At 40.7% G+C, this 26,799-nt stretch overlaps 2 protein-coding genes across 5 annotated transcripts in view; both read left to right on the top strand.

Moving 5' to 3' along the window:
- LOC149236313 (nucleoside hydrolase 3-like) overlaps positions 1-26,799 on the top strand; it is a 335,414-nt gene that overhangs the window by 42,673 nt on the left and 265,942 nt on the right. The window lies entirely within an intron of this gene.
- LOC149236314 (uncharacterized) lies at positions 1,409-2,373 on the top strand. Its single transcript, XM_089368837.1, has 3 exons — positions 1,409-1,556; positions 1,650-1,791; positions 1,920-2,373. Exons 1-3 carry the CDS (start codon positions 1,409-1,411, stop codon positions 2,371-2,373), a joined length of 744 nt encoding a protein of 247 aa, XP_089224963.1.

The following is a 26,799-nucleotide window of genomic DNA, read 5'->3' as shown; positions in this document are numbered from 1 at the left end:
TCCGGAGCTTATACAAAAAGCTCTTGAGGCAATTGAAGAAAAGGACAGAAAGAAGGAAGAGGCGGAAAGAAACAAAGTTGAACGTGCAGGTAGATCTTTCGAGATATCTTCTCCTGATTTTGGTGTTGAGGGTAGTGGGCCTAGTGGCCCTAGTGGGAGGGGCTCCACAACTGGCACACCATCACATGCTACTGCTAGTGTGAGTGCGAGGTCATCATTTTTTGTTCCACGAACAGGAGCTAGAGCACAACCTGGCATAAAATCGCTTGTTAAAAAAAAGGAGAAGCAAGAAGCAGATAGAGTCATGGGGAGGTGTATTTTTTGGAGCGACTTACCTCTCAGCATCACGAAAACCAATCCATTTTGGCAGCAAATGTGTGATGCTATTGCTGTTGTGGGCCCAGGGTACAAAAGTGCCACATATGAGGAGTTGCGGGGGCCAATTCTTCAAGCAGAAAAACAGGACATCAACTCTAGATTGACGGAGTTGAAAAAGACATGGGAAGTCACCGGATGCACAGTGATGTCTGATGGTTTGACAGATAGGAAGGGTAGGACCCTTCTTAATTTCTTGGTACATTGTCCTAAAGGTACCATGTTTATTAAATCGTTGGATGCATCAGAACATATCAAAGATGCAACAACGATATGTGAGTTGTTAGATGGGTTCATTCGGGAGATTGGTGTGCAGAATGTGGTGCAAGTCATAACAAACAATGCAGCTAATTATGTGCCTGCCGGCAGAATGCTTATGGAGAGGCATCCCACATTGTTCTGGACTCCATGTGCAGCGCATTGTCTTGATTTGTTGCTTGAGGATATGGGGAAACTCTCCTTCATCAAGGAAGCAGTTGATATGGCTAGGAGCATCCCCAAGTTTATTTATAACCATGCTTTTGTTCTTAGCCTTATGAGGAGGTTCACTAGAAACAAGGAGTTGCGGCGTCCTGCCATCACACGTTTTGCCACAACCTTTATTACTCTTCAGTCTTTGCTTCGATGTCAGTTCGAGTTGAAGCAAATGTTTGTGTCTGATGATTGGCGTAATTGTAGATACAACAGGAGACCTGATGGGAAAGCCATTGCAAAAATGGTGTACTCTGAGACATTTTGGCGTGGAGTAGAAGAAGCATGTGCAGTTAGCAAACCTATAGTAAAGGTTCTTAGATTGGTGGATGGAGAGAAGCCTGCAATGCCTTATTTGTATGAGGGCATGGATAGGGCCAAGGAGGCCATTCGTTCCTATTATGCAAACAAGGGTTCTGTTGGCCTTGATAGGCAGATGATGTTATGGGATGTGATCGATAGTCGGTGGACAGGGATGCTTCATCGACCCATTCATGCATCACCACTCTTCCTCAACCCCGCATTTTCATACAAATGCAACTTTGATTTTGATGGCGAGGTGATGGAAGGGCTCCATTCCTGTATTCAGAGGATGGTACCTGATCCTGAGCTTCGTAGAAAAATCAATCGCGAGGTACAGTGTTATCAGGATTGTGTTGGCCTATTTGGCTTTGATGATGCCATTAGGGAAAGGGCCCTCTTCATGCCACGTAAGTGACAAGTCATCACTCATTAGAAATTTGAATTTAATTATGTTTTAACTTTTAAGTTTTTGAATTTTTTATTTCATTATTTTGTTGTAGATATTTGGTGGCGAAGCTATGGTGCAAGGGCACCAAATTTGCAAAAATTGGCTATACGAATCTTGAGTCAAACATGTAGCTCTTCAGGGTGTGAGCGCAATTGGAGTGTATTTGAGAAAATACACGCCAAAAAGCGCAACAGGTATAACTTTGAACTCAAGCCTTCAGTTGAGCAATTACACTTATTGTAATTTTTAATTTTTAATTTATGACCTTCAAGTGTCAAGAGTCAAGAGTCAAGACTCATTACTTTTTTTAACACTCTTACAGGTTGGAGTTCGCACGCCTCAACGATTTGGTGTATGTGCATTACAACATCCGACTTCGAGTGAGGCAAATAGAATCACCAATGGATCCAGATGCCATTTCCTTAGACAATATTGATGTATTGTCTCCATGGAGGGTGGAGTCTGAGGAGCCCATATTGGAGGAGTCACCTTCATGGTTAGAGCCAGTGGCAGATGATCCATTAGAGCAGGGGCAGCAAGAGGAGGACTCGGAGTCAGAGGAGCAGCAGCACTTAGAGGAGGAGCAGGAGGAGGAGGACACTGCAGGAGCATCAGCATCAACACCATCTGCTATAGATATAGGAGAGCATAGCTCCATGCCTAGCACTCATTATTTGACATTAGGTGCAGAGGCAGGGTCAGGGCCTTCTACTACTAAGGGCAGGCCTGGCAAACAGCCCATCATGTTTTCCCGTAAAAGGGGGAGAGGGCAGTAGACAGATAGCTGCTAGTTTTATTTGTTATGCTACATGTAACTCATGATGATGAGATACTTTTATATATGTGATGTTATTTTGTATTGGTTCTCCACATTTCAGTCCTTGAATGGACAATTATCAGGGACCAGCAGGATTTGGTATCGCCTTTGATATATCATTTCTATTTGACATCATATATATCAGTGTTTTCTTCATATTTATGTGCCAATGTGTTTATTTCATGTTGTTATTGCTTTATATGTTTAAAAATCTGAAAAAAATGAATATATTATGCATTTTTTATGCTTGCCGATATTTGCCGATATTTTGCCGATATTTTCGCCGATATTGCCGACAAGATATTTTCTGGACCCTCGCCGATATTTTCCCGATACCGATATTATCAAAACTGATTTTAATATCTCCCAAACCAGGTATAATCTGTCCAAACCATTTATGGGTCTTGGAGATATCATGTGCTTTAGCCTCTCCACCAATTTTCATGGCTAGAGCACATCTGATGCTACCCCAAATCAACAATATGATGTTAGACAAATGGGTTACCAATCCAACTCTTTTTATGAGATCTCTTCAGATTGAGAATGACCATGTACCTCTTATGAATACCTCCCTAGTTAAGAGGGAGTGTTGAAAAATGTGTAACTAGGTTCGGTCTTCATAAGTATGAAATGTATTCTTGTAAATTATAAAATGAAAATAAATTATTATTGGAGCATGGGTTTCATGCTCAAGTTCTTTTATTTTATATGTCAAACACCCATTGAGTGCTTCTAGGGTTTGTCCTAGGTTTAAGAGTCATTGTCATATATTGAAGATCCCATGGGCACATAGTATCTTGTAAAGAGAAAATTGTTTTTGTCTTTAAAGTGTCGAAATGCCCTCTAAGATCAAGTCGGCCTAGAAGCTGTCAAGTCGGCCTACATGAAGAGCCACGTCTACCCTTGAAGAAGCTTATATGTAGAGAGGAACTGGTCCTCCATTAGACACACCCACTCACATCTCTTTCTATGCGAAGAAGGGGACAAGAAGGGGTCGAAGAAGAAATCGAAGGAAGTCGAAGTGCTTGTGAAAATTTTAAAATGGAAATCCAACTGCAGTGATTAATATTATTTCTTCTACTTATTAACTCAGAAATAAGTTATTCACGGTGTTCTTATGGCAAATATCGAAATAAATTCTATTGCAGCCTTAACAATTAAAATACCGCAGAAAGTAAATGCAAAGAAAAAATATTGGCACAAATAGAATCACAATGACACAATTATTTTTGAACAATTGTCCCCGGAAAAACCCAATGTGGGAAAACCGGTGAAACAGATGAGGGTTTGTTATTATTCTTCAGCGAAATCTCATGTACAAGTTACAACCAACATAATAGAATAGGATTCTTTGTGAGAAAAATTTATGGAAGCTTCCTGACACGTTTATGATCCAGGAGAAGTGATCCTTTTCCCTCTGTGTCTCCCTTTGGGTCCCAGCGTTACATTTCCCATGTTGTCCTAACGTCAAAACTGCCCCACGCTGGCCCAACGTCAAACTGCCCTTCTGCTGTCTCTCCCTGCGTCACAGCCTCTGCGCTGTCCTCCCTCTGCTCTACGTCTTCTTCCTTGCACGCCTGACTGATATTGATTGTCCTCGCTCTCTTTTCCACCTGCAAGTCTCCCTCTGATTCGATTTTCTCTTGCCGAACTTCGACCAGTGAGAAAATCAATCTTACTCGGGCAACTGAGTATCTGTCTCTGGTGTGTTCTCCAAGTGCCCATCAAGCCTCCTCTTTTATTCCTCTTGTTGATCAATCAACGACGCAAATTAGATCCTAATCAATGGCTAGGATCATATTGACTTGATCTCCGCCTTCTTCTAGAAGTTTCATCCACAGTTTAGATTAATACCCATTAATTATTTTAGTTTCCTAAGTTTAGACTTAGGGTCCCATGAAAAATAATTAATTATTTTAATAAACTGTCTCCGAGTGGAATTTCCCAAAACGATTTTTGGGTATTGGAGAACGCATGTGTCTAAGCCTCCCTGCAAAATTTGAGACTTAGAGCACATTGATGCTACCAAAAATCAACACTCCCTCTTAGCAAGGGATGTGCTCTAGTAATGCAACCCGCTGAAGCATCACCCTATTCTGTAACATCTCCCTCTGCGCTTGTTGATGTCTGACATCCTTCCCACCAACTACTGCGCAAATGCTACATTTGTATTGCTGCTGACCCTGCCACTTGTCAACACTGCATCTGTACTGCAACTCCCTCTGCCATTGTAACTGAGAAATCACTTGTTTCTGCTACTGAAACGGATTCTCTACCATACCCATCTGCTCTTTGAACTGAATGAACTTAGCTCTTCCTAGAGCCTTTGTGAGTATGTCTGCTACCTGATCTCTTGTGGGGACATACTGTAGCTGTACTGCCCCACGCTGAACACAGTCTCTGATAAAGTGACATCTAATATCAATGTGTTTCGACCGATCATGAAATACTGGATTCTCAGAGAGTTTGATACAACTCTGATTATCACAGTAAACCCTGGTCACTTCCATCCTTTTTCTGAACAAGCTCACAAGCAGTTTTCTAAGCCATATAGCTTCGCACATAGCTGTGTTGGCTGCCATATATTCTGCTTCTGCTAAGCTCAGAGCTACCGACTTCTGCTTCTTGTTGCACCAAGATATCATCCCTGATCCAACACTGAAGCAATACCTAGAGGTACTTTTTCGGTCTACTGAACTACCTGCCCAATCTGCATCTGTGAACCCATTCAATCTGACATCCTCCCCTCGGGAGTATTTCAACCCATATCCGACTGTTCCATGCACATACCTAAGAATGTGTCTAGCTGTCGCCCAATGCACCCTTTTTGGTTCCACCATGAACTGACTAAGAGTGTTGACAACAAAGCAAATGTCTGGCCTAGTGTTGACCAGATACATGAGCGATTCAATGAGCTATTTGTACAAGGTGGGATCCACTTCCTTGTCTCTTGATGCATCTATTTTCTTCCAGTTGGTGATCATGGGAGTAGCCATGGGTCAACAATCTTGCATTCTGAATCTCTTCAGAATATTTGTAGCATATCTTCCTTGCCCAAGGAAGATCTCCCCATTCTTCTGCCAAACTTCCAACCTTAGAAAATAATGCATCAACCCCATATCCTTCGTGTTGAATTCAGCTTCAAGATTCTTCTTGCAATCCTATATGAGTGTGGATGACCCTGTTAAAAACAAGTCATCCACATATAATACTAGAATAAGTGGCTCATTCTCTACCATCAAATAGTAGAGATTGGGATCAACATCACTTTTGACAAATCCCAACTGCTACAAGTAACTATCAATCCGAGCATACCATCCTCTAGGTGCCTGCTTGAGCCCATACAGGGCTTTCTTTAATCTGCAAACATGAGTTCTCTTCTCATGAGTTTCGAAGCCTTCGGGCTGTTCTATATACACCTCCTCTTCTATCACCCCGTTCAAGAATGTTGTCTTGACATCCATCTGGTGAATCTCCCATCCCATTTGAGTTGCTAGGGATATAACGGATTTGATAGAGGTGTAACAGGCAACTGGGGCGAAGGTCTCTTCATAGTCTATACCTTCTTTTTGAACGTACCCCTTTGCCACGAACCTAGCCTTGTACTTCTCTATACTGCCATCTGCAACATACTTGATCTTGTAGATCCATCTTGATCCTACAACTAATCTATCCTCTGGTCTAGGTACTACTTCCCAAACATTATTCGTCATGATAGAGTTGTATTCTTCTACTATGGCATCCACCCAAACTTGGTGTTGAACGACTTCCAGAAAGCTAGAGGGTTATTCAACTTGAGCTACCAATGCCTAGTATCTGTCAGGTTGTCTACGCTTCCTTTTCTCGGTTCTAGGAGCTCCACGAAACTCCTCTACGTCCCTCAGTGTCTGCCGTACTTCTCTGCTGGTTCTACCACTGGTGGTAGGAGGCTCAATCAACTCCTCCTGATCTTGTTGTTTAATCTGTTGAGAACTATTTGGACTTCTTCCTTATGAGGAAATACTGGTACTGGTCACTATACTCGATCCAAGTGTTTGTCCTCCTGCCTGTCCTCCTTGCTGTCCCTGCTGCTCTTGGACCAGTGGAACATCTACTGACTGACCTTCTGCTGATATCTCTCAAGATTTCCTAAAAGCTCTATCCTCCGTGAACTTTGCATCCCATCTCACTACAATCTTCCTGCTGCTAGGAAGTTAGATTCTGTATGCCTTTGAGGTCTCGCTATATCCTACGAGATACCCCTTTTTTGCAGTCTGATCCAATTTACTGCGCTTCTTGTCTGGAATGTGACAATATGCCATGCTTCCGAATATCCTGAGATGACTGACTTCTGGCTTCTTCCCTGTGAAGACTCCTTCAGGTGTTTTCTTCCCCAATGCTCTATGAGGAGTTCTATTCTGGATATACACCGCTGTGTTGCAAGCTTCTACCCATAAAAACTTAGGTAGATCCTGATCATACAACATAGCTTTGGCTGCCCCAACAATAGTTCTATTTTTCCGCTCTACTACTCCATTCTGCTCTGGATTATATGGAGCTGTCCACTCTCTTTTGATGCCCTCCTTTGCACAAAAACCTGTGAAGTCTTTGTCCGTATATTCTCCACCATTATCTGAACGCAATACCTTTATCTTTTTCCTTGTCATATTTTCAACGAGAGCCTTAAACTCTCTAAATCAATCAAAGACCTCATCCTTGGTCTTTAAGAAATAGATCCAGTTTTTTCTAGAGTGATCATCAATAAAAGTGACGAAGTATTTGCCACCACTAAGAGCTCTTGTGGACATTGGACCACAAATATCTGAGTGTATCAATCCCAATACACATTATACTCTATTATTACTTCAGGAAAAATATGCTTTAGCGTTCTTCCCTAGCACACATCCTCGGCATAAGTCATCATGCTCACTACTAAGGGCTGGTACTCCTGTAACAGTCTCTCTGAGCATCCTCAGTGCTCCATGGTGTAAGTGTCACATTCACCTGTGCCATAATTCATCTCGTTCCTTTTCACCATTATAGTTGCCGCTTATCAGTGCCATTGGAGACTCAAGTTGTAACCTATACAATTTGTTGCTCCGAGTCCCAATTTGTCTCTTCTTCTTCCAGCTTGATGCTTGACGTATACTTTCTTTCCTATGAAGTATACATCGTATCCCTTGTCATGTAACTGGGACACTAAAATCAGATTCATTCCTAATCCTGGCACATGCAGAACATTGGTGGCTCGGATGTTGGTCCCTGCTTCCGTCTGAAATGCTATGGTGCCTCTCCCTACTGGAGTACATTTCGTTCTGTTTCCCATAGTAATCTAGAAGTCCATTTGTTCTTCTTGATAGCTCGAGAAATGTTCTTGTACTCCAGTCATATGAGCTAAAGCCCCGCTATCAATGTACCAAACATCTGCTGACGCTGAATTTGCTAGGCATGCAAATTCTTCTTCTAATCTGGTAGACAATTCTGAGACACTTTGAGTATCCATCTTTGTGCTATTTTTAACTAATTTCTGACGCTACCCTGCCCCAGCAACTGCTGCAAGAAAAACTGCGTCCCACCTGAGAAACCCCTCTTTGTTGAATCTTCTGCTGCGCTATTCCTTCTGTTGCTGACAGATTTTGATCAGGAAATCTTACCTCTCTATCGACTCACTGAGAGAGAGTTTTACCACGAAAATTTAGTCCTCCTGGCTTGAAATGCGCAAACCCCCTGGGGATTCGAATTACTACCCCTGCAGGAATTTCAAATTCCTTTCTTCCTTCAACGCTGGGTCTTCCGGCTCTTTTCTTCTTGCTTTACCTCAACTTTGATACCATGTGAAAATTTCTAAATAGAAATCCAACTGTAGTGATTAATATTATTTCTTCTACTTATTAACTCATAAATAAGTTATTCACAATGTTCTTACGACAAATATTGAAATAAATTCTACTGCAACCTCACAATTAAAATACTGTGGAAATTAAATGCAAAGAAAAAATACTGGCACAAATACAATCACAATGACAATTATTTTTGGGCAATCGTCCCCGGAAAAACCCAATGTGGGAAAACCGGTGCAGCAGATGATGATTTCTTTATTATTCTTCAACAAAAAGCTCATGTACAAGTTACAACCAGGATAATAGAATAGGATTCTTTGTGATAAAAATTTACGGAAGCTTCCTGACACGTTTCTGATCTAGGAGAAGTGCTCCTTTTCCCTCTGCGTCTCCCTCTGTGTCCCAACGTTAACTTTCCCACGCTGTCCCAGCGTCAAAACTACCCCACGCAGGCCCAACGTCAAAAATCCCTTGCGCTCTCTCCCTGCGTCACAGCTTCTGCATTGTCCTCCCTTTGATCTGCGTCTTCTTCCCTTGCACTCCCGACTGATGCTGATTGGCCCCACTCTCTTTTCCACCTGCAACTCTCCCTCTGATTCGATTTTCTCTTGCCGAACTTCGACCAGTGAGAAAATCAATCTTACTCGGGCAATTGATTATCTGCCTCTGGTGTGTTCTCCAAGTGCCCATCAAGCCTCCTCTTATAATCCTCTCATTGATCAATCAACGGCCCATATTAGATCCTAATCATTGGCTAGGATCCTATTAACTTGATCTCGGCCTTTTCACCCACAGTTTAGATTAATACCCATTAATTATTTTAATTTCCTAAGTTTAGACTTAGGGTCCCATTAAAAAAATTAATTGTTTTAATAAAACTGTCTCCGAGTGGAATTTCCCAAAACGATTTTTGGGTATTGGAGAATGCATGTGTCTAAGCCTCCTTGCAAAATTTGAGACTTAGAGAACATTCGATGCTACCAAAAATCAACAGTGCTTGGGCTAGTTCTCTCTCTCCCACGTGCAAGTCGAAGTTAGGGTTTCTGTGCTAGGGTTATTTTTGGTTCATTCTTGAAGGAAGGAGAGAAAGGAAGTCAAGAGAAGGCCACTTAGGGTATCTCACTAGCCCTAAATCTCAAGGAAAGACAAATGAAGGGTAAATAAGGCCATACGAAAAGATCAAAGTCTTCTTGAGGAGCAACAATAGTTGTCAGGAGACAAAATTTCGGATCTGAAGTAGGAGGTCGAAGATCTTGCAGTAGGAGGCCAAGTTGATCTTGATCTTGGTGGGTGTTTGTCTGAGTCACTAGGTCATGGTATTCATCAATTGAAGGATCTATAAGAAGAGGAGATTTAAGAGTTTTCCCCTTAAGAGGAGGGGTTTTGGGCTTTGGCCCTGGTTTGCAGCCTATATACTATCTCACTATTCTTATTGTTTTGGTAGCTGTTTGATGTATCTCACACTATAATAATACAAATCTAATAAGGAATAAGGTAACAAAAACAATTATCAAGTTAAAGAGAATTAACATATTCACTGCCCTATTGAATTCTCAACATGATCAAGGATCTTTCTTGAAGAAAACTATCTTCATTAAGGAGAAGCTTTCTATTCTTTATATCATCATCAACATCAAGGAAGCAACAAGGAGAAGGAGCATCCTATCAAGTAAGTATATTTATGTACACATTTGAATCTGTCAAAATGTCTCTTTGCAAAGAAAGCAACAAATTAGTTGGTGCTTCAAACTATCTTGCATGGAAGAAAAGGACAAATCTAAATCTCATTGAAAATGAGGTCATGGAACATGTCAAAGGATCTATCACTAAACCAACAAAGGAAGATGCTCAAGCATTTGCAAAGTATATGAAAGGGGAAGTTAGGGCTCAAAGGATTCTCATAGAATCCATCAAGGATCCCCTCATTCCATATGTATCAAAACTCGAAACTTCAAAAGAAATCTATTGCAAACTGGTAGAGTTGAATTTCATAAGCACTGCTGGAGAAGTCATCTCATTAAGGCAAGAACTTTACAAGCTAAAGATGTCGAAAGAAGAAGGAATAGCCTCATACTTTATGAGGATATCTAAAATTAGGGATCAACTTCAAGATCTGGGAGAAGTCATGTTTGATAGAGAAATGACTACAATTGTACTAAATGCACTATCGAAGGAGTGGGGTAACTTTACTTCAAGTATTTATGGGAAGAAAGAAGCTACTCCATTCTAGGATCTATGGTCACTTTGCAAGATTGAAGAATCTAGGCTAAAGGAAAAATCTAATGTAGGATTAGGTGAACAAAATCAAGTTTATGCTACAATGACAAGAAGAAAGGGAAAATTTGGAAAGTCTGGTTCTCAGAAAAAGAAAAGGAACATGGCTAAGATTCAATGCTAAGGATTTCAAGAATATGGGCATTACAAAAGAGATTTTCCTAAGATCAAGAAGGAAAATAACAAAAGAGGAAGAGAAGAAGCCCATATCATCGAGGAAGTGGAGGAAGCTAAAAAGAAGAAGTCCAAGAAAGAGAAAGTAAAAAATCTCTATTATGATTGAGATAGTCTTTCTCTCCTAGCTCTTTTCAAGTTTTGTTTTTCAAGTTTTCCCGTTGTAAATAATAACTATTAAGAATCATGATAGAATGCATCATGGCATCATAAGAAGCATTAGGAGCAAGAGCTCGTGACATCATCATAGAGAAGCATGAAAGATGGTTGAAATTAAAGTCCATGGCAGTCACCCATGGAAGGATATAGCTCTTGAAAACCTCATTAGTAACATAGTTGGTACATATGGGAAAAGAAAGAAAAGGTCATCTAGTACAAGGCTCATCATACATCTATCAAAAGGAAACATCTGTTGGATGAAAATACTCAAGATCCTCTATTGGAATCTTCGTAGGAAGGTTCACCAATCAAAAGAAGCAAGGGTTTCATCAGGAATTCCAACTTGTGGAATTCATGGGATAAGAGTATGATGACAAAAGAGGTAAAGCAGATCAAGGGATTGAAGTTCTTTCAATCAAGGAAGCTGATGAAGGAAGTTTGAGATGACCTAAAAGAAAAATGAGGTATGTATGCTTATATTCGATATTGAAGAGTCATGTCATATGGTTGCAGGTAACATAGATAAATGCTCTATCTCAAGAGCATGATCAAAAGGAAAGGATCTCCTCCATTAAAAGGATGCAGGAAGGCATGGGTCACATATTGTCTAGATGAAATCAACATAATATGTCCTCATATGAAATATGAGGTGGTTGGCAGTAATTGGAGGAACTCTGATTAAAAGTTCCCTTGAAGGAAATGTGTGAAGAAAGAAGGAAAGAGATTGTGGAATGTGCAACCATGAAGAAGGTAATCAACATTCGAGGCCTAAGAGATTTGACTAGGATATCTCCATGAAAGATATGAGGACTCTGATGAAGTCTGAAGAAGAAAGAGACCCTTGACAGTATATATCTTTGGGAGATGGGTCAATGTGTGTGCAGGATGCTAATGCAAACAAGAAAATGTCATGATGAAAGACCATCACAAAGGTAATTTTGATTTAATGTTCATTCCTTATTTTTGAATGATATCTGGTTGGGCTTGTGCAGGGTTGCGAAGGGAAGATCTATGGATATCTTCCACCCATGATGTCCATGTAGTAGGGTGAAAGTTCCTTAAGGAAACATGCCATGAAGAAGGCAACATGGCATGAAGGAAGACCAGATAGGAATCGACGGATCACTTTTCGATGAAAGGAATAATGACATGACTGACTCATGGATGAAAGTGATGGATGGTCTGTGCCCTACGAAGAATTCCCAAAACATGAAGACTCCTGAATAAAGAAAAGAAGTTCATGACATCATGAGGAGTTCTTCAAGCAGCTGCTTGTCCCATCATCTCCACCTGAGGAGCTGTTATAGGTCTCTAATTAAGAGGGAGCTTGGAAACAAGTTTCTTACTTAGTAGAAACTCAGAAACAAAATTGCTAAGCCAAGAGGGAGCTTAGGTACATTCCTTCCTTGCTGGATTTGGCCCCCTCTCTTGGCAACTCACATTTCCTGGCTATTCGCACTGCTTGGCTAGAAATGCGTATGACTACCTCCTGGAAATTCATACAACCCTAGAATCACCCTCTGGCAAGTCGTCCTGCCTCCCTTTGCCTCTAGAAAATAGATTCAACCTCTAGCAATTGAAACGTGGTGTCTCCAGCAACATGCACTAGAAAATATGGATAATCGCACTAGTGGTACTGGCCTCCTCTGCAGATGAATTCGACCTCCTCTTCCTATCTCTCGGACACTGGAAAATACTGAGGAAAATTCCTTCAGACTCTTGCTCCCTAATCTTTGCTAATCCCTCTTTCTCTGATGATTCCCTTGTTGGAAATGTAACTAGTTTTGGTCTTCATAATTGTTATTATACTCATTTCAATATGTATCTTATGTAAAAAACAAAAGAAGAAAATAAAAAGTTATTATTTTAAAGCATGGGTTTCATGCTCATTATTGATGGTCTTCTAGGTAAAAGCATGTTCTTCATGCTTCTAGGGTTTGTTAGGTCATAGGATTTATTGTCACAAGTCAAAAGACTCAACATCATGTTTATAAGACCCTTCTAGGTAAAATATATCTTGAAAAATAATTTATTTTGAGTTTAGAAATTCTTGGAAACCTCCAAAGTACAAGTCGGCCTAAAGAAGGGAATTTGACCCCTTGGAAAGGCTATATAAAGAAGTAGATTCGACCTCATTTGGCACTCACTCACTCACAAGTTCGATCTCAAGAAAATAAGTTTGATTTGTAGCTGGGAAGCAAGACGAAAAGAAGAAGGAATAAAATATGTTTTTGGGCTCTATCTCTCTCAGACGTGCGAAGAATTAGGGTTTTTGTAGCTTCAAGGAAGGCCAAAACTGCAGATCCAAATTGCAGTATCAAGTTGCTGGAAGAGTGAATATTTTATCTTGACGTTGTTGACCTTGGGAGGATCTGTCTTGCTCATAGAAGGATTTCTTGAAGAAGCTGGATTAGGGTTTCTACATCAACTACAGGGCCGAAGCTGTGGTCAAAGTTGTAGCTTGAAGTTGGTTGATGCAGGACTGAGCTATGTTGATCTAATCTATCTGGAAGGAATTTTTGAAGGGCTGACTTGGTACTTGGAGGAGGACTTGGTCTAGGCTTTGGATCTTTGTTATCTCATTTGAAGCAGATTCTGTAAAAAGGAGAAGAGATTTTCCAGGTTTTCCCCTTGGAGGGTTGGAGCCCAATTTCTTGTGAGAATTTCTGAATCTACACATTAGAAATCCTATTGCAATCACTGGCTTATCATCTTCTACGTGTTCTTTACATTTAACAAGTTATTTAATTATTTAAACAACTACGAAAACACTATTGTAGACTACACATACATAAAGATCATGAACTGAAATAACATGAGACAATCACACAAGGGACATCGTTATTTTTGGATAATCGTCCCCGGAAAAAACCTAATGTGGGAAACCGGAAAACTAGTGCAACATATAGAGGGTTTGTATTATTAAGCAGATTTTTGAATACAACTAGGGTGCTAATTCCGGCTCACCCAACAGAGAATAAACCTGGCATAAGTACCTCTATCCGGAGACAAATATTTTGGCGAATCCAACTAGATGATCAAACCCCACAGGTGACAATGTTGTCCCCAGTGCTGGGTAGCGATCGCTGCTCCAAGCTCTGCGCTGGAACTGCATCACCTCCTCTAGGAGCTGTGTCACCCTCTCAGTGAGCCTCCCTTGCTCAGAAGTAAATATGTTGAACTGCTGCTCTCTCTGCCCCAAAAGAAAAACCCTAACGCTACCTCTAAGGGACCACGTTAGCCCCTATAGCTTCTGCGTCACCCTCTCTGGAGCTGTGATGTCTCTCCTGGTGCTGCTTTGCCTCTCTGTTATGTATTCTCGACCTTGGACTGAAGTCCCTCTGCCAAACTGCCCCTCACTACAACTCAGATCACTAGCTCGATTTTATCAGCTAATCTTGCCCCAGAAAAATCGAATTCTTTGATCTCTCAAGTGTATCTCCAACTGACCCTCAAGCCTCCTCTTATACTTTTCCTGTTGATGAATCAACGGTCGAGATTAAGTCCCTAACCAATGTCTAAGATTAAAATAGACTTGATCCTCGTCTCTTAGAAGTTTCTCACCCATATTCTTATTAATACCCATAATATTTTTATTTTCCTAAGTTCAGGCTTAAGAACTCATTAAAAATAGTAATTATTTTAATAACTCATCATTCGAGTAGAATTTCTCCAAACGATTTCTAGGTTCTGGAGATCTCATGTATTCTAGCCCCTCCACAAAATTTCGGAGCTAAAGCACATCCGATGCTACCCAAAATCAACACTCCCTCTTAGCGAGGAATGTGCTCTATCAGTACTTCCCCATAGAATCATTACAATGACCTATTGCATCGATCCTCTGTGTTGTTGATGCTTGGCCTGCTGTCCTTCATCCATTGCATTGTTGTTTCCTGTACTACTGCTCATGACTTTGCCACTGTCATTGCTACATCTGTACTACAACTCCCTCTCAAAATGTTGCCTCATGATGCCCATAGCACTGCCACTGCTAACTGCTGCACTGCAACTCAATTTATGAGAAGTAAGTAACTGAAACTTCACCCAAAACTGACATGCTGGTCAGTTTGGATGCCTCGTGATGTTGAAGCTACCTCTGCTGCTAATCTGTGCTCCCTCTCTACTACTACTGCGCTGCTGCACTCTACTCTGTGCCTCTCACATTGCCACATCATCCACTGCGTTGCCTCTGACTTTGGCACTCTAGCTCTGCCACTATCGCTCCATCACACCTTGCTCCAATCGACACCCGTCATTTTGCTATTGTCGTTAAGGGCTCCCGTAGCCGTATGTGATCCAAGAGTTTGGGCACCTCAAGGATCCTACCTGCTTCATGTAGTCCTCTCGACTACAACTCCATATCGCTCCACCTCTTCTCCAAAGGTGCATGAGCACTCATGGCGCAATCGTCATCCTTGCCTTCCTTGTCAGCTTTTGCTGGAGCAGCCTTTGATTCAGAAGCCTCCCCCTTGCCCTTCTTTTGCGGCCACTGAGTGGCATAATGTCCCACTTCCCCACACTTGAAGCATCTGACCTTGGTTATGCCCTTCTTCTTTTTCTTCTGTTGCCCTTGCTGTCCCGATGATGTGAGAGCTGCATCCTCCTCCTCCTTCTTCTTGACCCGAGCTCCATTTCCGCTACTCCCTGACTTGGTCAACCTCCTGAGCTCTTATTGTCGAAGAGATGTCGGTTGAAGAATCTAGGGCAAAGTAGTGTAGTGTGATTCTTTGTTACTTGATAACAATTTGTGGAGTCTTTTTACCTTTCTTGTTAGCTTATTGTTCTTTTTCTTCTTATTAGTGCATATGTGTGTACTTCATCAAACTGCTACCAAAACATAAAAAAACAAGAACACAAGATGTTGGCTCTTTGCCAAGGCCAAACCTCTCTACTCTTGAGAGGAAAACCCTTTAGTGAATTTCTCTTATTGAAGCTTCTATTGATCAATGCCAAACCCTAGATCTCTGATAAAGAGATCCTCCAAGCACAAGTCAAGTCTTCACTCATTTCTGCACCATATACTCAGGCACTTCTTCCGGCACTTTGTTTCCCGGAACTTCGTCCTTTTTCCTCCGGCACTTCGTTCTTCTTTCAACTTATTAGTGACCTTGTTGTACTTGTTCTAGAGAAGGTGTCTTTCCCTTATGATGATCCTTTCACTCTCCAACCAAAGAACCTTTTCATGACTGTCAAGGGAGGGCTGTTATGACAGCAGAGGCAGCCTCCTATTTCCTCCAATGTGTGACTGTAATGGGCTTTAGGATAGCCCTATTTCCTTCGTTCCTCTTCCTTCGCTTGAGTGAGAGGCACTCTAGATGTATGAACTTGGCCCAAATGATGAAATTTATAGGACTGTGGTAGAGGGCTGCTGTAACAGCAGAAAGACCCTCTCTTCCTTTGCATGTGTGACTGTTTTCTGCCCTAGAAAACAGTCCTGCACCTTCGCTGTCCTTCCTTCTTTCTTCGCTGGCTTAACAGACCTTTTATCTCAGCTTCCTTTTATCTTCTTGTCTTCTCTTTCCTTGTGGATTTCAGAGCCAAGTTGTACGTTATGTTTGGAGTGGACAGCCTCTATAAATAGAGGACTGTCCCTCCACTTATGCCGACTTGTAGGTTGACTTGACTGGCTGCTAGTAGGCCGACTTTGAGGGCTGTTTGTGGGCTGATTTGGAGGGCAGTTTGGTGGCTGATTTGCTGAGCAGACTTCACACATTTTTCATGGTGGTGTAGCATGCTTGAAGGAGCTTTCTTGAAGGTGTCATTACATAGGATTAGACTTGACTTTGCTTGGAGGTTTCCCTTTGACTTTAATATATATATTTATACATAGTGTAACATGCCCTTAAGGCCTTCAATATTTTATCTTGACTATTTGACTCACCTATAGCACTTTGACATGTGCTAGACCTACTTCAATGAGCAAGAAACTCATTGACATATATTATAAAATAATATTTCTTTTCCTGAATAAGTACAAATATCAAAAGTACATTTATAAAGACCGAACCTAGTTACACTTCCTTCAACAATCCCTCTTAACTAGGGAGGTATTCATACAACATTACAAGGTGTTTGGCTATTATCAATCTTGAAGAATTCACATAAGAGAAACTGGATTAGCAATTCATTTGTTATAGCATCATATTCATCAGCATTGTCATAGTGCAAGGCCTTGACTAACAACTCCATCTATTTACAAGACCATGAGCTACAATGCTGGCGAGACCAAAGATTTATAGACACCTTCATCATTGTCTCTCGAGGTACATACCCACCGGGTGTTCTCCGAGTATGACCTTCTAGGACTATTCTTATCTTGGGTTCCCAGCCCCCAAAGAATATCGGTTCTCTTGCCTACTCTTGTCTTCGATGCCCTACACATCCTCAAAGAGTACTAGATGCTAGATGATTACCCAATACTCCCATTCTTTCTTTCCAAATGAAGGAAAGAATGTTGTGTCTACATTTCCATTCATGGCCTTCATCTAGACTTACGATTGTTAATCCTAGTCTAGTGCATGACCCATGAAATGGAAAACACAATTGTCACTCCTTTGTAATCAGGGGTGATTCAAAACTCCCTCTTGATCAGGGACATGTCAGAGCTCCCTCTTAACTGGGGACTCTTTCCTTCATTAGCAACTTCTTCTTTGTGGTTCCTTCAGTTGCTTGATCTCCTTCCTTTCTTGATGTCATGAAGCCTTTGTTCGAACTTCTTCTAGGTAGGGCACCATCCATCGATCACTTTCCTTTTTGGTTTTTCATGTCATTGCTTCGTGGAAAGTGACTATCAGGTTTTCTTGTCATCTTGGCTACTCCTTTGTCATCTTGTCCATGCTTCGGAATATTCTTCTCATGGATGCTTCAATGTACTTGCTAGGTTACATGCTTTGACCTAGTAGCCCATCATGACTTTATCCTAATATTGCTTCAACATTGCTTTTTCTTTTGTTGGATGGATTCTTCGTCACGACATCTTTGTGGAGTAGAATTAGTTATCTGCACCTTTTATATCTCCAAGGCCTTCATAGGTGTCAAGGGTCCTTTCTTCCTTTATCAGAGTTGTCCTGCCTTCTTTCGGGAGATATCTTTCAAGGCATTTTGTCAGATAGTGATTCTTGGTGATCATGGTGTTCTTCACATGCTTGATCTCTTTCTTTATTAGCTTCTTCTCAGATAGATAGGTCAACCATCTAATGCTTCTTGTGAAAGCATTCCTTCATTGCTTTCTTTTTGGACTTGTCAGCCTTTCTTATTGCTTCTTAGTCAACAATCTTATGCTCCTTATGTGAGCATATTCTTTTGTTGACCTTCATTGCATTGTGGTACATGCCTTTGAGCATGTTCTTGGTGAAAGAGATTCTTTCATGCTTGATCATGTTATAGAACTATACCCATGACTTAATAATATACAAATTATAACATGACTTAAACTTTGATGCATACATACCTCATCTTGATTCTCCTTTGATCATCCTTTGGTGTGGCCCTTCTTGCTTCATCTTAGCTTGCCTACATATCATTCTTTTCTTGAAACCCATGAATGGGATTCCCAATGAGACATCTGCTTTGGTCCATGAACCTTCTTTTGAAGATTCCATCATAGGATCTTAAAGATCCTTGCCTTGCAAATGTTTCCTTTCTTTTGATGATGTAGGTCTTCTAAGATTCTTATCATGATCAATTTTTCTTTCATCATGTATGAGGTCCTATACTAGGTATGCTTCTTCTACACGAATATCTTGAGCTATATCTTCCATGCTCCTAGATATTTCTACTTATGCATTTTTGTTCTTATCATAAATGCTACATCTACATGAATATCTAGAACTTTATGTACATCATGTTGCTAGATTGTAGAGGATGTTTCTAGCCATGCAATTTTAATTTATTTCTACATGCTCCTATTCTACTCAAAACTTTGAAATAAGTCTAGAAGTAAAGAGTTTGACCTAGTCATAGTAGAGATCCGGAGGATCTTCCTTCTTTTGCTTCTTTCCTTCTTCTTTCATCTCTTGAGTTATGTGAGCTTCTTCCCTCTTCCTTTTGTTGTTGTCCTTTTTAAGCTTAGGACAATTCCTTTTGTAGTGTCCATATTCTTGGCATCCAAAACATTGGATCTTGGACATGTCTTTGTTGTTTGTTCTTCGTGGACCAAACTTGCCAAATTTACCCTTTATTTTGGCCATGGTAGCAAATGCTTGCTCCTTTGATCCCACATCTTCTTTTGCCTTAAGTCTGGTTTCCTCTGTTCTGCATAGAGACCACATTTCACTGAGAGTGGTTGCTTCTTTCTTGGCATATATGCTAGATGTGAAGTTTCCCCACTCCTCAAGTAGAGCATTGAGTACTACAGTTGTCATCTCTCTGTCAGACATGACTTCCCCAAGCTCTTGAAGTTGATCTCTCATTTCAGAGATTTTCATGAAGTAGGGAGCTATTCCTTCCTTTGTTATCTTCATCTTGTATAATTCATTCCTTAGAGATATTACTTCTCCGGTTGTAGATACAGAGAATAGCTCTACTACTTATCATAAATTTTGTTCGATGTCTCAAACTTGGAGACATAGGGAATGAGAGAGTCTTTGATTGATTCTATCAGAATCCTTTGAGCTCTTGTCTCATCCTTATTGTACTTGGATAAGGCTTGAGTCTGTTCCTTAGCAGGGATAGTGATATTGCCTTTCACATGCTTTAGGATTTCATTCTCCTTGAGTAGTAGATCATTGCTCTTCTTCCATGCAAGAAAGTTATTGGTACCTACCAATTTATTGCTTTCCTTGCAAAAAGACATTGATGTATATTCAGAAGGGGACATGTACTTACTTGATAGATTTTGAGATGTAATGGATTTGCTTCCTCCTTGAAGGCTCGATGGCTTGTCTTCCCTGGATCTTGATGTTCTTCAAGTTGCCTTCTGCAAGTGGACTTGCTTGGTGATGATGTTTGCTTGAAGAATTTTAGCTTGATGTAGGTCCTGCTTCAATCTGCTCTTTATGTAAGGCTCTTCTTCTAGCTTTGTAGACCTCCTTGATGGATGATGGATTGTAGACCCTTCTTGTCCTTGAAGTGATTGAGACTTCTGGGCCTGATGCTTCAACTTTGTAGATGCTTCTTCTTGATGAGTGTTCTTGAGTTGCCCTTCTTTGATGTGTCACCTTCGCTCTGATACCATGTTGAAGAATCTAGGGTAAAGTAGTGTAGTGTGATCCTTCGTTACTTGATAACAATTTGTGGAGTCTTTTTACTTTTCTTGTTAGCTTATTCTTCTTCTTCTTCTTATTAGTTCATATGTGTGTACTTCATCAAACTATTACCAAAACATAAAAGACAAGAACGCAAGATGTTGGCTCTTTGCCAGGGCCAAAACCTCTCTACTCTTGAGAGGAAAACCCTTTAGTGAATTTCTATTATTGAAGCTTCTATTGATCAATGCCAAACCCTAGACCCCTGATAAAGAGATCCTCCAAGCACAAGTCAAGTCTTCACTCCTTTTTGCACCATATGCTCCGACACTTCTTCCAACACTTTGTTTCCCAAAACTTCGTCCTTTTTCCTCCGGCACTTTGTTCTTCTTTCAACTTATTAGTGACCTTGTTGTACTTGTTCTAGAGAAGGTGTCTTTCCCTTATGATGATCCTTTCATTCTCCAACCAAAGAACCTTTTCATGATTGTCAAGGGAGGGCTGTTATGACAGCAGAGGCAGCCTCCTATTTCCTCGCATGTGTGACTGTAATGGGCTTTAGGATAGCCCTATTTCCTTCGTTCCTCTTCCTTACTTCTTCGCTTGAGTGAGAGGCACTCTAGATGTATGCACTTGGCCCAAATGATGAAGTTTATAGGACTGTGGTAGAGGGCTGCTGTAACAGCAGAAATACCCTCTCTTCCTTCGCACGTGTGACTGTTTTCTGCCCTAGAAAACAGTCCTGCACCTTCGCTGTCCTTCCTTCTTTCTTCGCTGCCCTAACAGACCTTTTATCTCGGCTTCCTTTTATCTTCTTGTCTTCTCTTTGCTTGCGGATTACAGAGCCAAGTTGTACGTTATGTTTGGAGTGGACAACCTCTATAAATAGAGGATTGTCCCTCCACTTAAGCCGACTTGTAGGCCGACTTGACTGGCTGCTAGTAGGCCAACTTGGAGGGCTGTTTGTAGGCTGATTTGGAGGGCAGTTTGGTGGCTGATTTGCTGAGCCGAATTCACACATTTTTCATGGTGGTGTAGCATGCTTGAAAGAGATTTCTTGAAGGTGTCATTACATAGGATTAGACTTGACTTCGCTTGGAGGTTTCCCTTTGACTTTAATATATATATTTATACATAGGGTAACATGCCCTTAAGGCCTTCAATATTTTCTCTTGACTATTTGATTCACCTATAGCACTTTGACATGTGCTAGACCTACTTCAATGAGCAAGAAACTCATTGGCATATATTATAAAATAATATTTCTTTTCTTGATAAGTACAAATATCAAAAGTGCATTTATGAAGACCGAACCTAGTTACACTTCCTTCAACACTACCCACATCTCCTCCCAACTGGGGAGAGTTGCTCTGCCCAAGAGACTTTGGACAAAATTCTCCCAGTCCTCAGTGACTTCATTCAGGGCAGTCTTGACCACGAACTCAGGATCTGGTTAGACCCCACGAAAGTCCACTGGTTGTGAATCCCTTGCAACCTAAGAAGGAAGGGATCGATCTCTTCTCCCTTCTGCATATGGTGTTGCCTTAGCTGATTTTCTAATAGTATCTTCCGTTGTATGGAAGAGACCTGATACAAGGTGGTCAGCGCCTCCCACATCTCCCTTGTTGTGTCCTTCTTAGTAATGTGTGGTACTACATGATCTTTGACCCCGTCTAGGATCATACACTTGGCCTTAGCCTGGGCCTCCTCGTACTTCTTCATTGGATCAGCGTCGACCGGCACAACAACTACCTTCAAGGCATAGTCCTTGATGCGATGTTTGTCTAGGATTGCCAGGATCCTGGCCTTCTAGATGACAAAATTGGATGCTCCATTCAATCTGTCCTGATCCCTCAACCCATTCACTGCCATCTTTGCTAAAAAATAAGACTAGTTCTCTTCTCCCTCTCCTGCTGTTAATCTAGCAAGACTTGGATCTGGATTTATTTAGCTCAAGAAACCCTCTAAGGAACAAGCTCCTCTAGACTCCCTCTGAGTCTTGATTTCCTTCATGGAAATCCTCCAACCAAATGTTGAATTAGTCCTTTCCAATCCTCCTTTGTTGCTGCAACCCGGATCTAGATTTCTTTGGCTAGAAATATGTCAAGGCAGTGACTCCCTCTACCTTGGCTCTGTCTCCACAGACACTGTCCTACGCCAACAGAAACAACATCTCACCAGCTCCTCAAATTAAATCTGCTCTGCTCCTCCAACCCCAACAACTGGTTGGTTCAAACCTTTCAGGCTCTGCGCTGGCCCAAAGAGTCGACGCATTCACTGTGTGGGATCCTCTCTGGCTCTACGTCACCCTCTGCAGGCTCGAAATGCTGATGCAGGCATTGCGTGAGCCTCTGCATCACTCCTGCAGCTGCTCCTTTGCCTCTGAAACAACGCTGTCACTCAGGACAACTGCTTCTCTGCAACAAATTCTCTGGATCTCTCAGCTGGTGTCTTCAGTCTCCTATGATCTGCAATGCTCTGATACCATGTGAGAATTTCTGAATCTACACATCAGAAATCCTACTGCAATCACTGGTTTATCATCTCCTACTTGTTCTTTACATTCAACAAGTTATTTAATTATTTAAACAACGATGAAAACACTATTGCAGACTACACATACATACAAATCATGAATTGAAATAAAATGAGACAATCACACAAGGGACACTGTTATTTTTGGACAATCGTCCCTGGAGAAACCCAATGCGGGAAAACCAGTGTAGCATATAGAGGGTTCGTATTATTAAGAAGATTTATGAATACAACTAGGGTGCCAATTCCGGCTCACCCAACAGAGAATAAACTTGGTAGAAGTACCTCTATCCGGAGACAAATATTTTGGCGAATCCAACAACTGGATGATCAAACCCCACAGATGACAATGTTGTCCCCAGTGCTGGGCAGCGATGGTTGCTCCAAGCTCTGCGCTGGAACTGCGTCACCTCCTCTAGGAGCTGCGTCACCCTCTCAGTGAGCCTCCCTTGCTCAAAAGTCAATATGTTGAACTGTTGCTCTCTCTGCCCCACAGAAAAACCCTAACGCTGCCTCTAAGGGACTGCATTAGCCCCTCTAGCTTCTGCGTCACCCTCTCTGGAGCTACGCTGTCTCTCCTGGTGCTGCTCTGCCTCTTTGCTATGTATTCTCGACCTTGGATTAAAGTCCCTCTGTCGAACTGCCCCTCAGTGTAACTCAGATCACTAGCTCGATTTTCTCAGCAAATCTCGCCCCAGAAAAATCGAACTTTATGATCTCTGAAGTGTATCTCCAACTGACCCTCAAGCCTCCTCTTATACTTTTCCTATTGATGAATCAACGACCGAGATTAAGTCCCTAATCAACGGCTAAGATTAAAATAGACTTGATCCTCGTTTCTTAGAAGTTTCTCACCCATATTCTTATTAATACCCATTAATATTTTTATTTTCTTAAGTTTAGACTTAGGAACTCATTAAAAATATTAATTATTTTAATAACTCATCATCCGGGTGGAATTTCTCCAAACATTTTCTAGGTTCTGGAGATCTCATGTATTCTAGCCCCTCCACAAAATTTCGGAGCTAGAGCACCCCCGATGCTACCCAAAATCAACATTTAGGTGTCAACTGTTTTTACTATTTCTGTTTTTGGTAATTGTTTGATGAAAGAAGATCTAATAAAGAATCATAGGAAGACAAATTAAGTTCACAAGCAGTTATTAAGGTTAAGGAAAATATGAATTAATAGCTGCCATACTGCATTTTCCAACATGGTTTCAGAGCTAAGGCGAACAAGAGAAGGCAACTGTTAGGATTATCTTGTGAACACAAGAAGGGAAATCACTTGCAAAAGACTATATCAAGCCCTCATCAAAGGAAAAGCCGGAAGAGGAAGGTTACAAGAAGGTTGTTGATCTCTCTTGGAAGGAGATCTATTCAAAGGCTCATTAGAAGACATCCTTAAAGGAAGCATCAAAGGATCGTGGTATCATTCATTACTCTTTGAAGTTGTTGTTGAAGGGATCCTAGAAGACATCTTTCTAAGACATCATTAAAGATCTTGAAAGCCTCAAGATAGTTGGAGACATTATCAAAGAAAGGAAGACTTTTGATTGACAACTAAGTATCTATATGTGTGAATCTATAGGTCATATGGGTTCTTTCTGCAAGGAAAGCAATAAGCTCGTTGGCTCAACAAATTTCCTAGCATGGAAGAAAAGGATTGATCTGGCACTTATAGAGCATGAAGTAATGGAATATGTTCTTGGTGAAATTACTGAACCTAGCAAAGACAAGACTCAAGAACTAGCAAAATACAAGAAGGGGAAGTAAGGGCACAAAGGATCATTGTTGAGTCCATTAAGGATCAACTTGTTCCATTTGTTGCTAATTTGAAGACTTCTAAGGCTACGCATGATGCTAGTGAATTTGTAATCTATAAATACATTAGGACAAAATATGTCTTTGAGGAATAAACTATATAAAATGAAGAAATCAAAGGATGAGGACATGGCATTCTTTCTAATGAAGATCTCCCAAATAAGGGATCAGTTGCAGGGGCTTGGGGACTCACAGTTTCTGATTTTGAAATGACCATATGTGTACTGAATGCCTTGCGACCAGAATGGAGCAATTTTGCAACGAGCATCTACTCTAATAAAGACTCAACTCCTTTTGATGAGTTGTGGGTTCAATGCATTTTGGAAGAAACTAGGATCAAGGCAAAAGATGATATCGAATCAAATGAACAGTCTCAAGCCTTTATTGCTAGAATCAAGAAGTTGAAGAAGGGAAAGTTTGGAAAGTCCAAGAAGAAGCCTGATATGTCCAAGGTTCAATGCTTTAGATGCAATGAATATGGACACTTTAAGAGGGACTATCCAAACAAGCAGAACAACAAAAGAAAGGAAAAAAGCGAAGCTCACATCGCTGAAGAAATGGGAGAACCTGAAAAGAAGTCGAAGAAAGATGTCAAAGATCTTTACTATTTAGGAAGGCATCCTCTCTGTCAAGTGCTTTATGAAGTAGGTCTTTCCTTTAGATAACACACATTGCTGTAGAAGAGACTTTTGTATAACATCATAGATAGGAGCATGTGTTAGTAGCATATTTAGAGTCTACTTGATTGAGTTGCTTTGTAGAAATCATCTAGTCTTGGACCACTTTTGGATATCATTGTTCATCCAAGCATTATATAACAATATGTTAGAGGTAGTCATTTTGCTAAGGAGGATCATCATGATCCTATAAGAATCGTCATTTTGGAAGGTTCTTAGAAGAAAGCATTATGACAATGATAGTATACATTCCATATAGTATAGAAACAATACTCTTAAAGGATGAAGGAACGCAATTGGTCAAGTTGCAGTCTTACTTTAGGGCATATAGCTAGATGATTAAATGAAAGCATAGAAATCCATATAGAAAGTAACTCTTGGGTAGGATTTATGCATACAAAATCCTGTAAAAGAAGTTGGTCATAAAATTATTCTTGGTATGGTAATATGATGCCAAAAGGATGAATTTGACTTGCTCTAAAAGGATCAAGACTTTCTCACTAGATTGTAGAGAATAGTGACTAAAATTCTGTATGTCTTTGGAAGAAAAAAAGTAACTTGGTAATCAAGTCCAATCCTTGGGAAATCTAATGCATGAAGGAAGACTCGTATGGAGATGGACCATGAGGATGTTGATGCTTTGATGTGAAGGTCATCATGATGAGGTAAGTCTAATATTTCTGTTATTGGTTATTTGGTTAACATATTGTTTTGCTCCCTGGAAGGATATTGTAGGAATACATGATGAATGTTGGAAATCATGAAGACAGGATGTCTTTTGTCTTAAGAGGTAGCAAGTGCGAAAAGATACCTTGAAGGTCAAGTTCATACAACAAAGAGATCACTTTCATGAGAAAGCTATGATCAACTTGAAGTTTAGAAAGGCTCAATATAATGTCTTCATCGATGATTACAAGATGAAAGTGATGTGCAAGATAGATTACTTGGAACCTGTCATAAGATTGAAGAAAGAAGATGGCTCCATGATACCTCGGAAGGAAGCAAGTTCGATATAAGAGATGCGAAGAACAGGTAGCTGATATTCTTATGAAAACAAGCTATAAGGATTATGATGTTGACTTCTCAAATTGAAAGGAAGTTTGGAATCAGAATCTCCTTTGGATTTGATAAAGAGTAAAGGAGTTTCCTTGAATTGGAGCAAGGATCTCTTCTTTGATCAAAAGGGAGTAAGGGTATCCTCTCTGGTTGAGAGGGAGTGATGATGGACATCACATGTGCATTCTCTTCTTCATGTGTCATGCACTTTACCAAGACTAACAATCGTAAGTCTAAGTGAAGGTAGTGGAGAGAGAATGGTGGAGGATCAGATAAGCATTTGTTGTTTCCTTGAGGATACAACATCCAAGAAAGGAAAGGTACTGACACTCTTTGAGGATAAGACATGTATCCAAGATAAGAGTGGTGGAAGAGTAGCGATATTCTTTAAGGATTGGTAATCCAAGATAAGAATAGTCCTAAAAGTACATATCTTGTGAACATTCAGATGGGGTATGTGTGAAAATTTCTAAATCTTTACAAACAGAACTCCTATTGTAGTTACTGGTTTAACATCTCCTACTTGTTATTTCATTCAACAAGTTATTTAATTAGATAAACAGTGATGTAAACATTACTGCAGACTGCACTGACACACAGATCATAAACTGAAACAATAGATGAGACAAACACTCAAGGGATACCGTTAGTTTTGGACAACACGTCCCAGGAAAAACCCAATG

This window comes from Pinus tabuliformis, chromosome 8, assembly GCF_031772625.1.
Source record: "Pinus tabuliformis cultivar Carrire ecotype Pingquan chromosome 8, CPIR1, whole genome shotgun sequence".
Classification (NCBI taxonomy): domain Eukaryota; kingdom Viridiplantae; phylum Streptophyta; class Pinopsida; order Pinales; family Pinaceae; genus Pinus; species Pinus tabuliformis.
The sequence above is the reverse complement of the archived record's forward strand: the minus strand, read 5'-3'. Positions and strand labels throughout refer to the sequence as shown.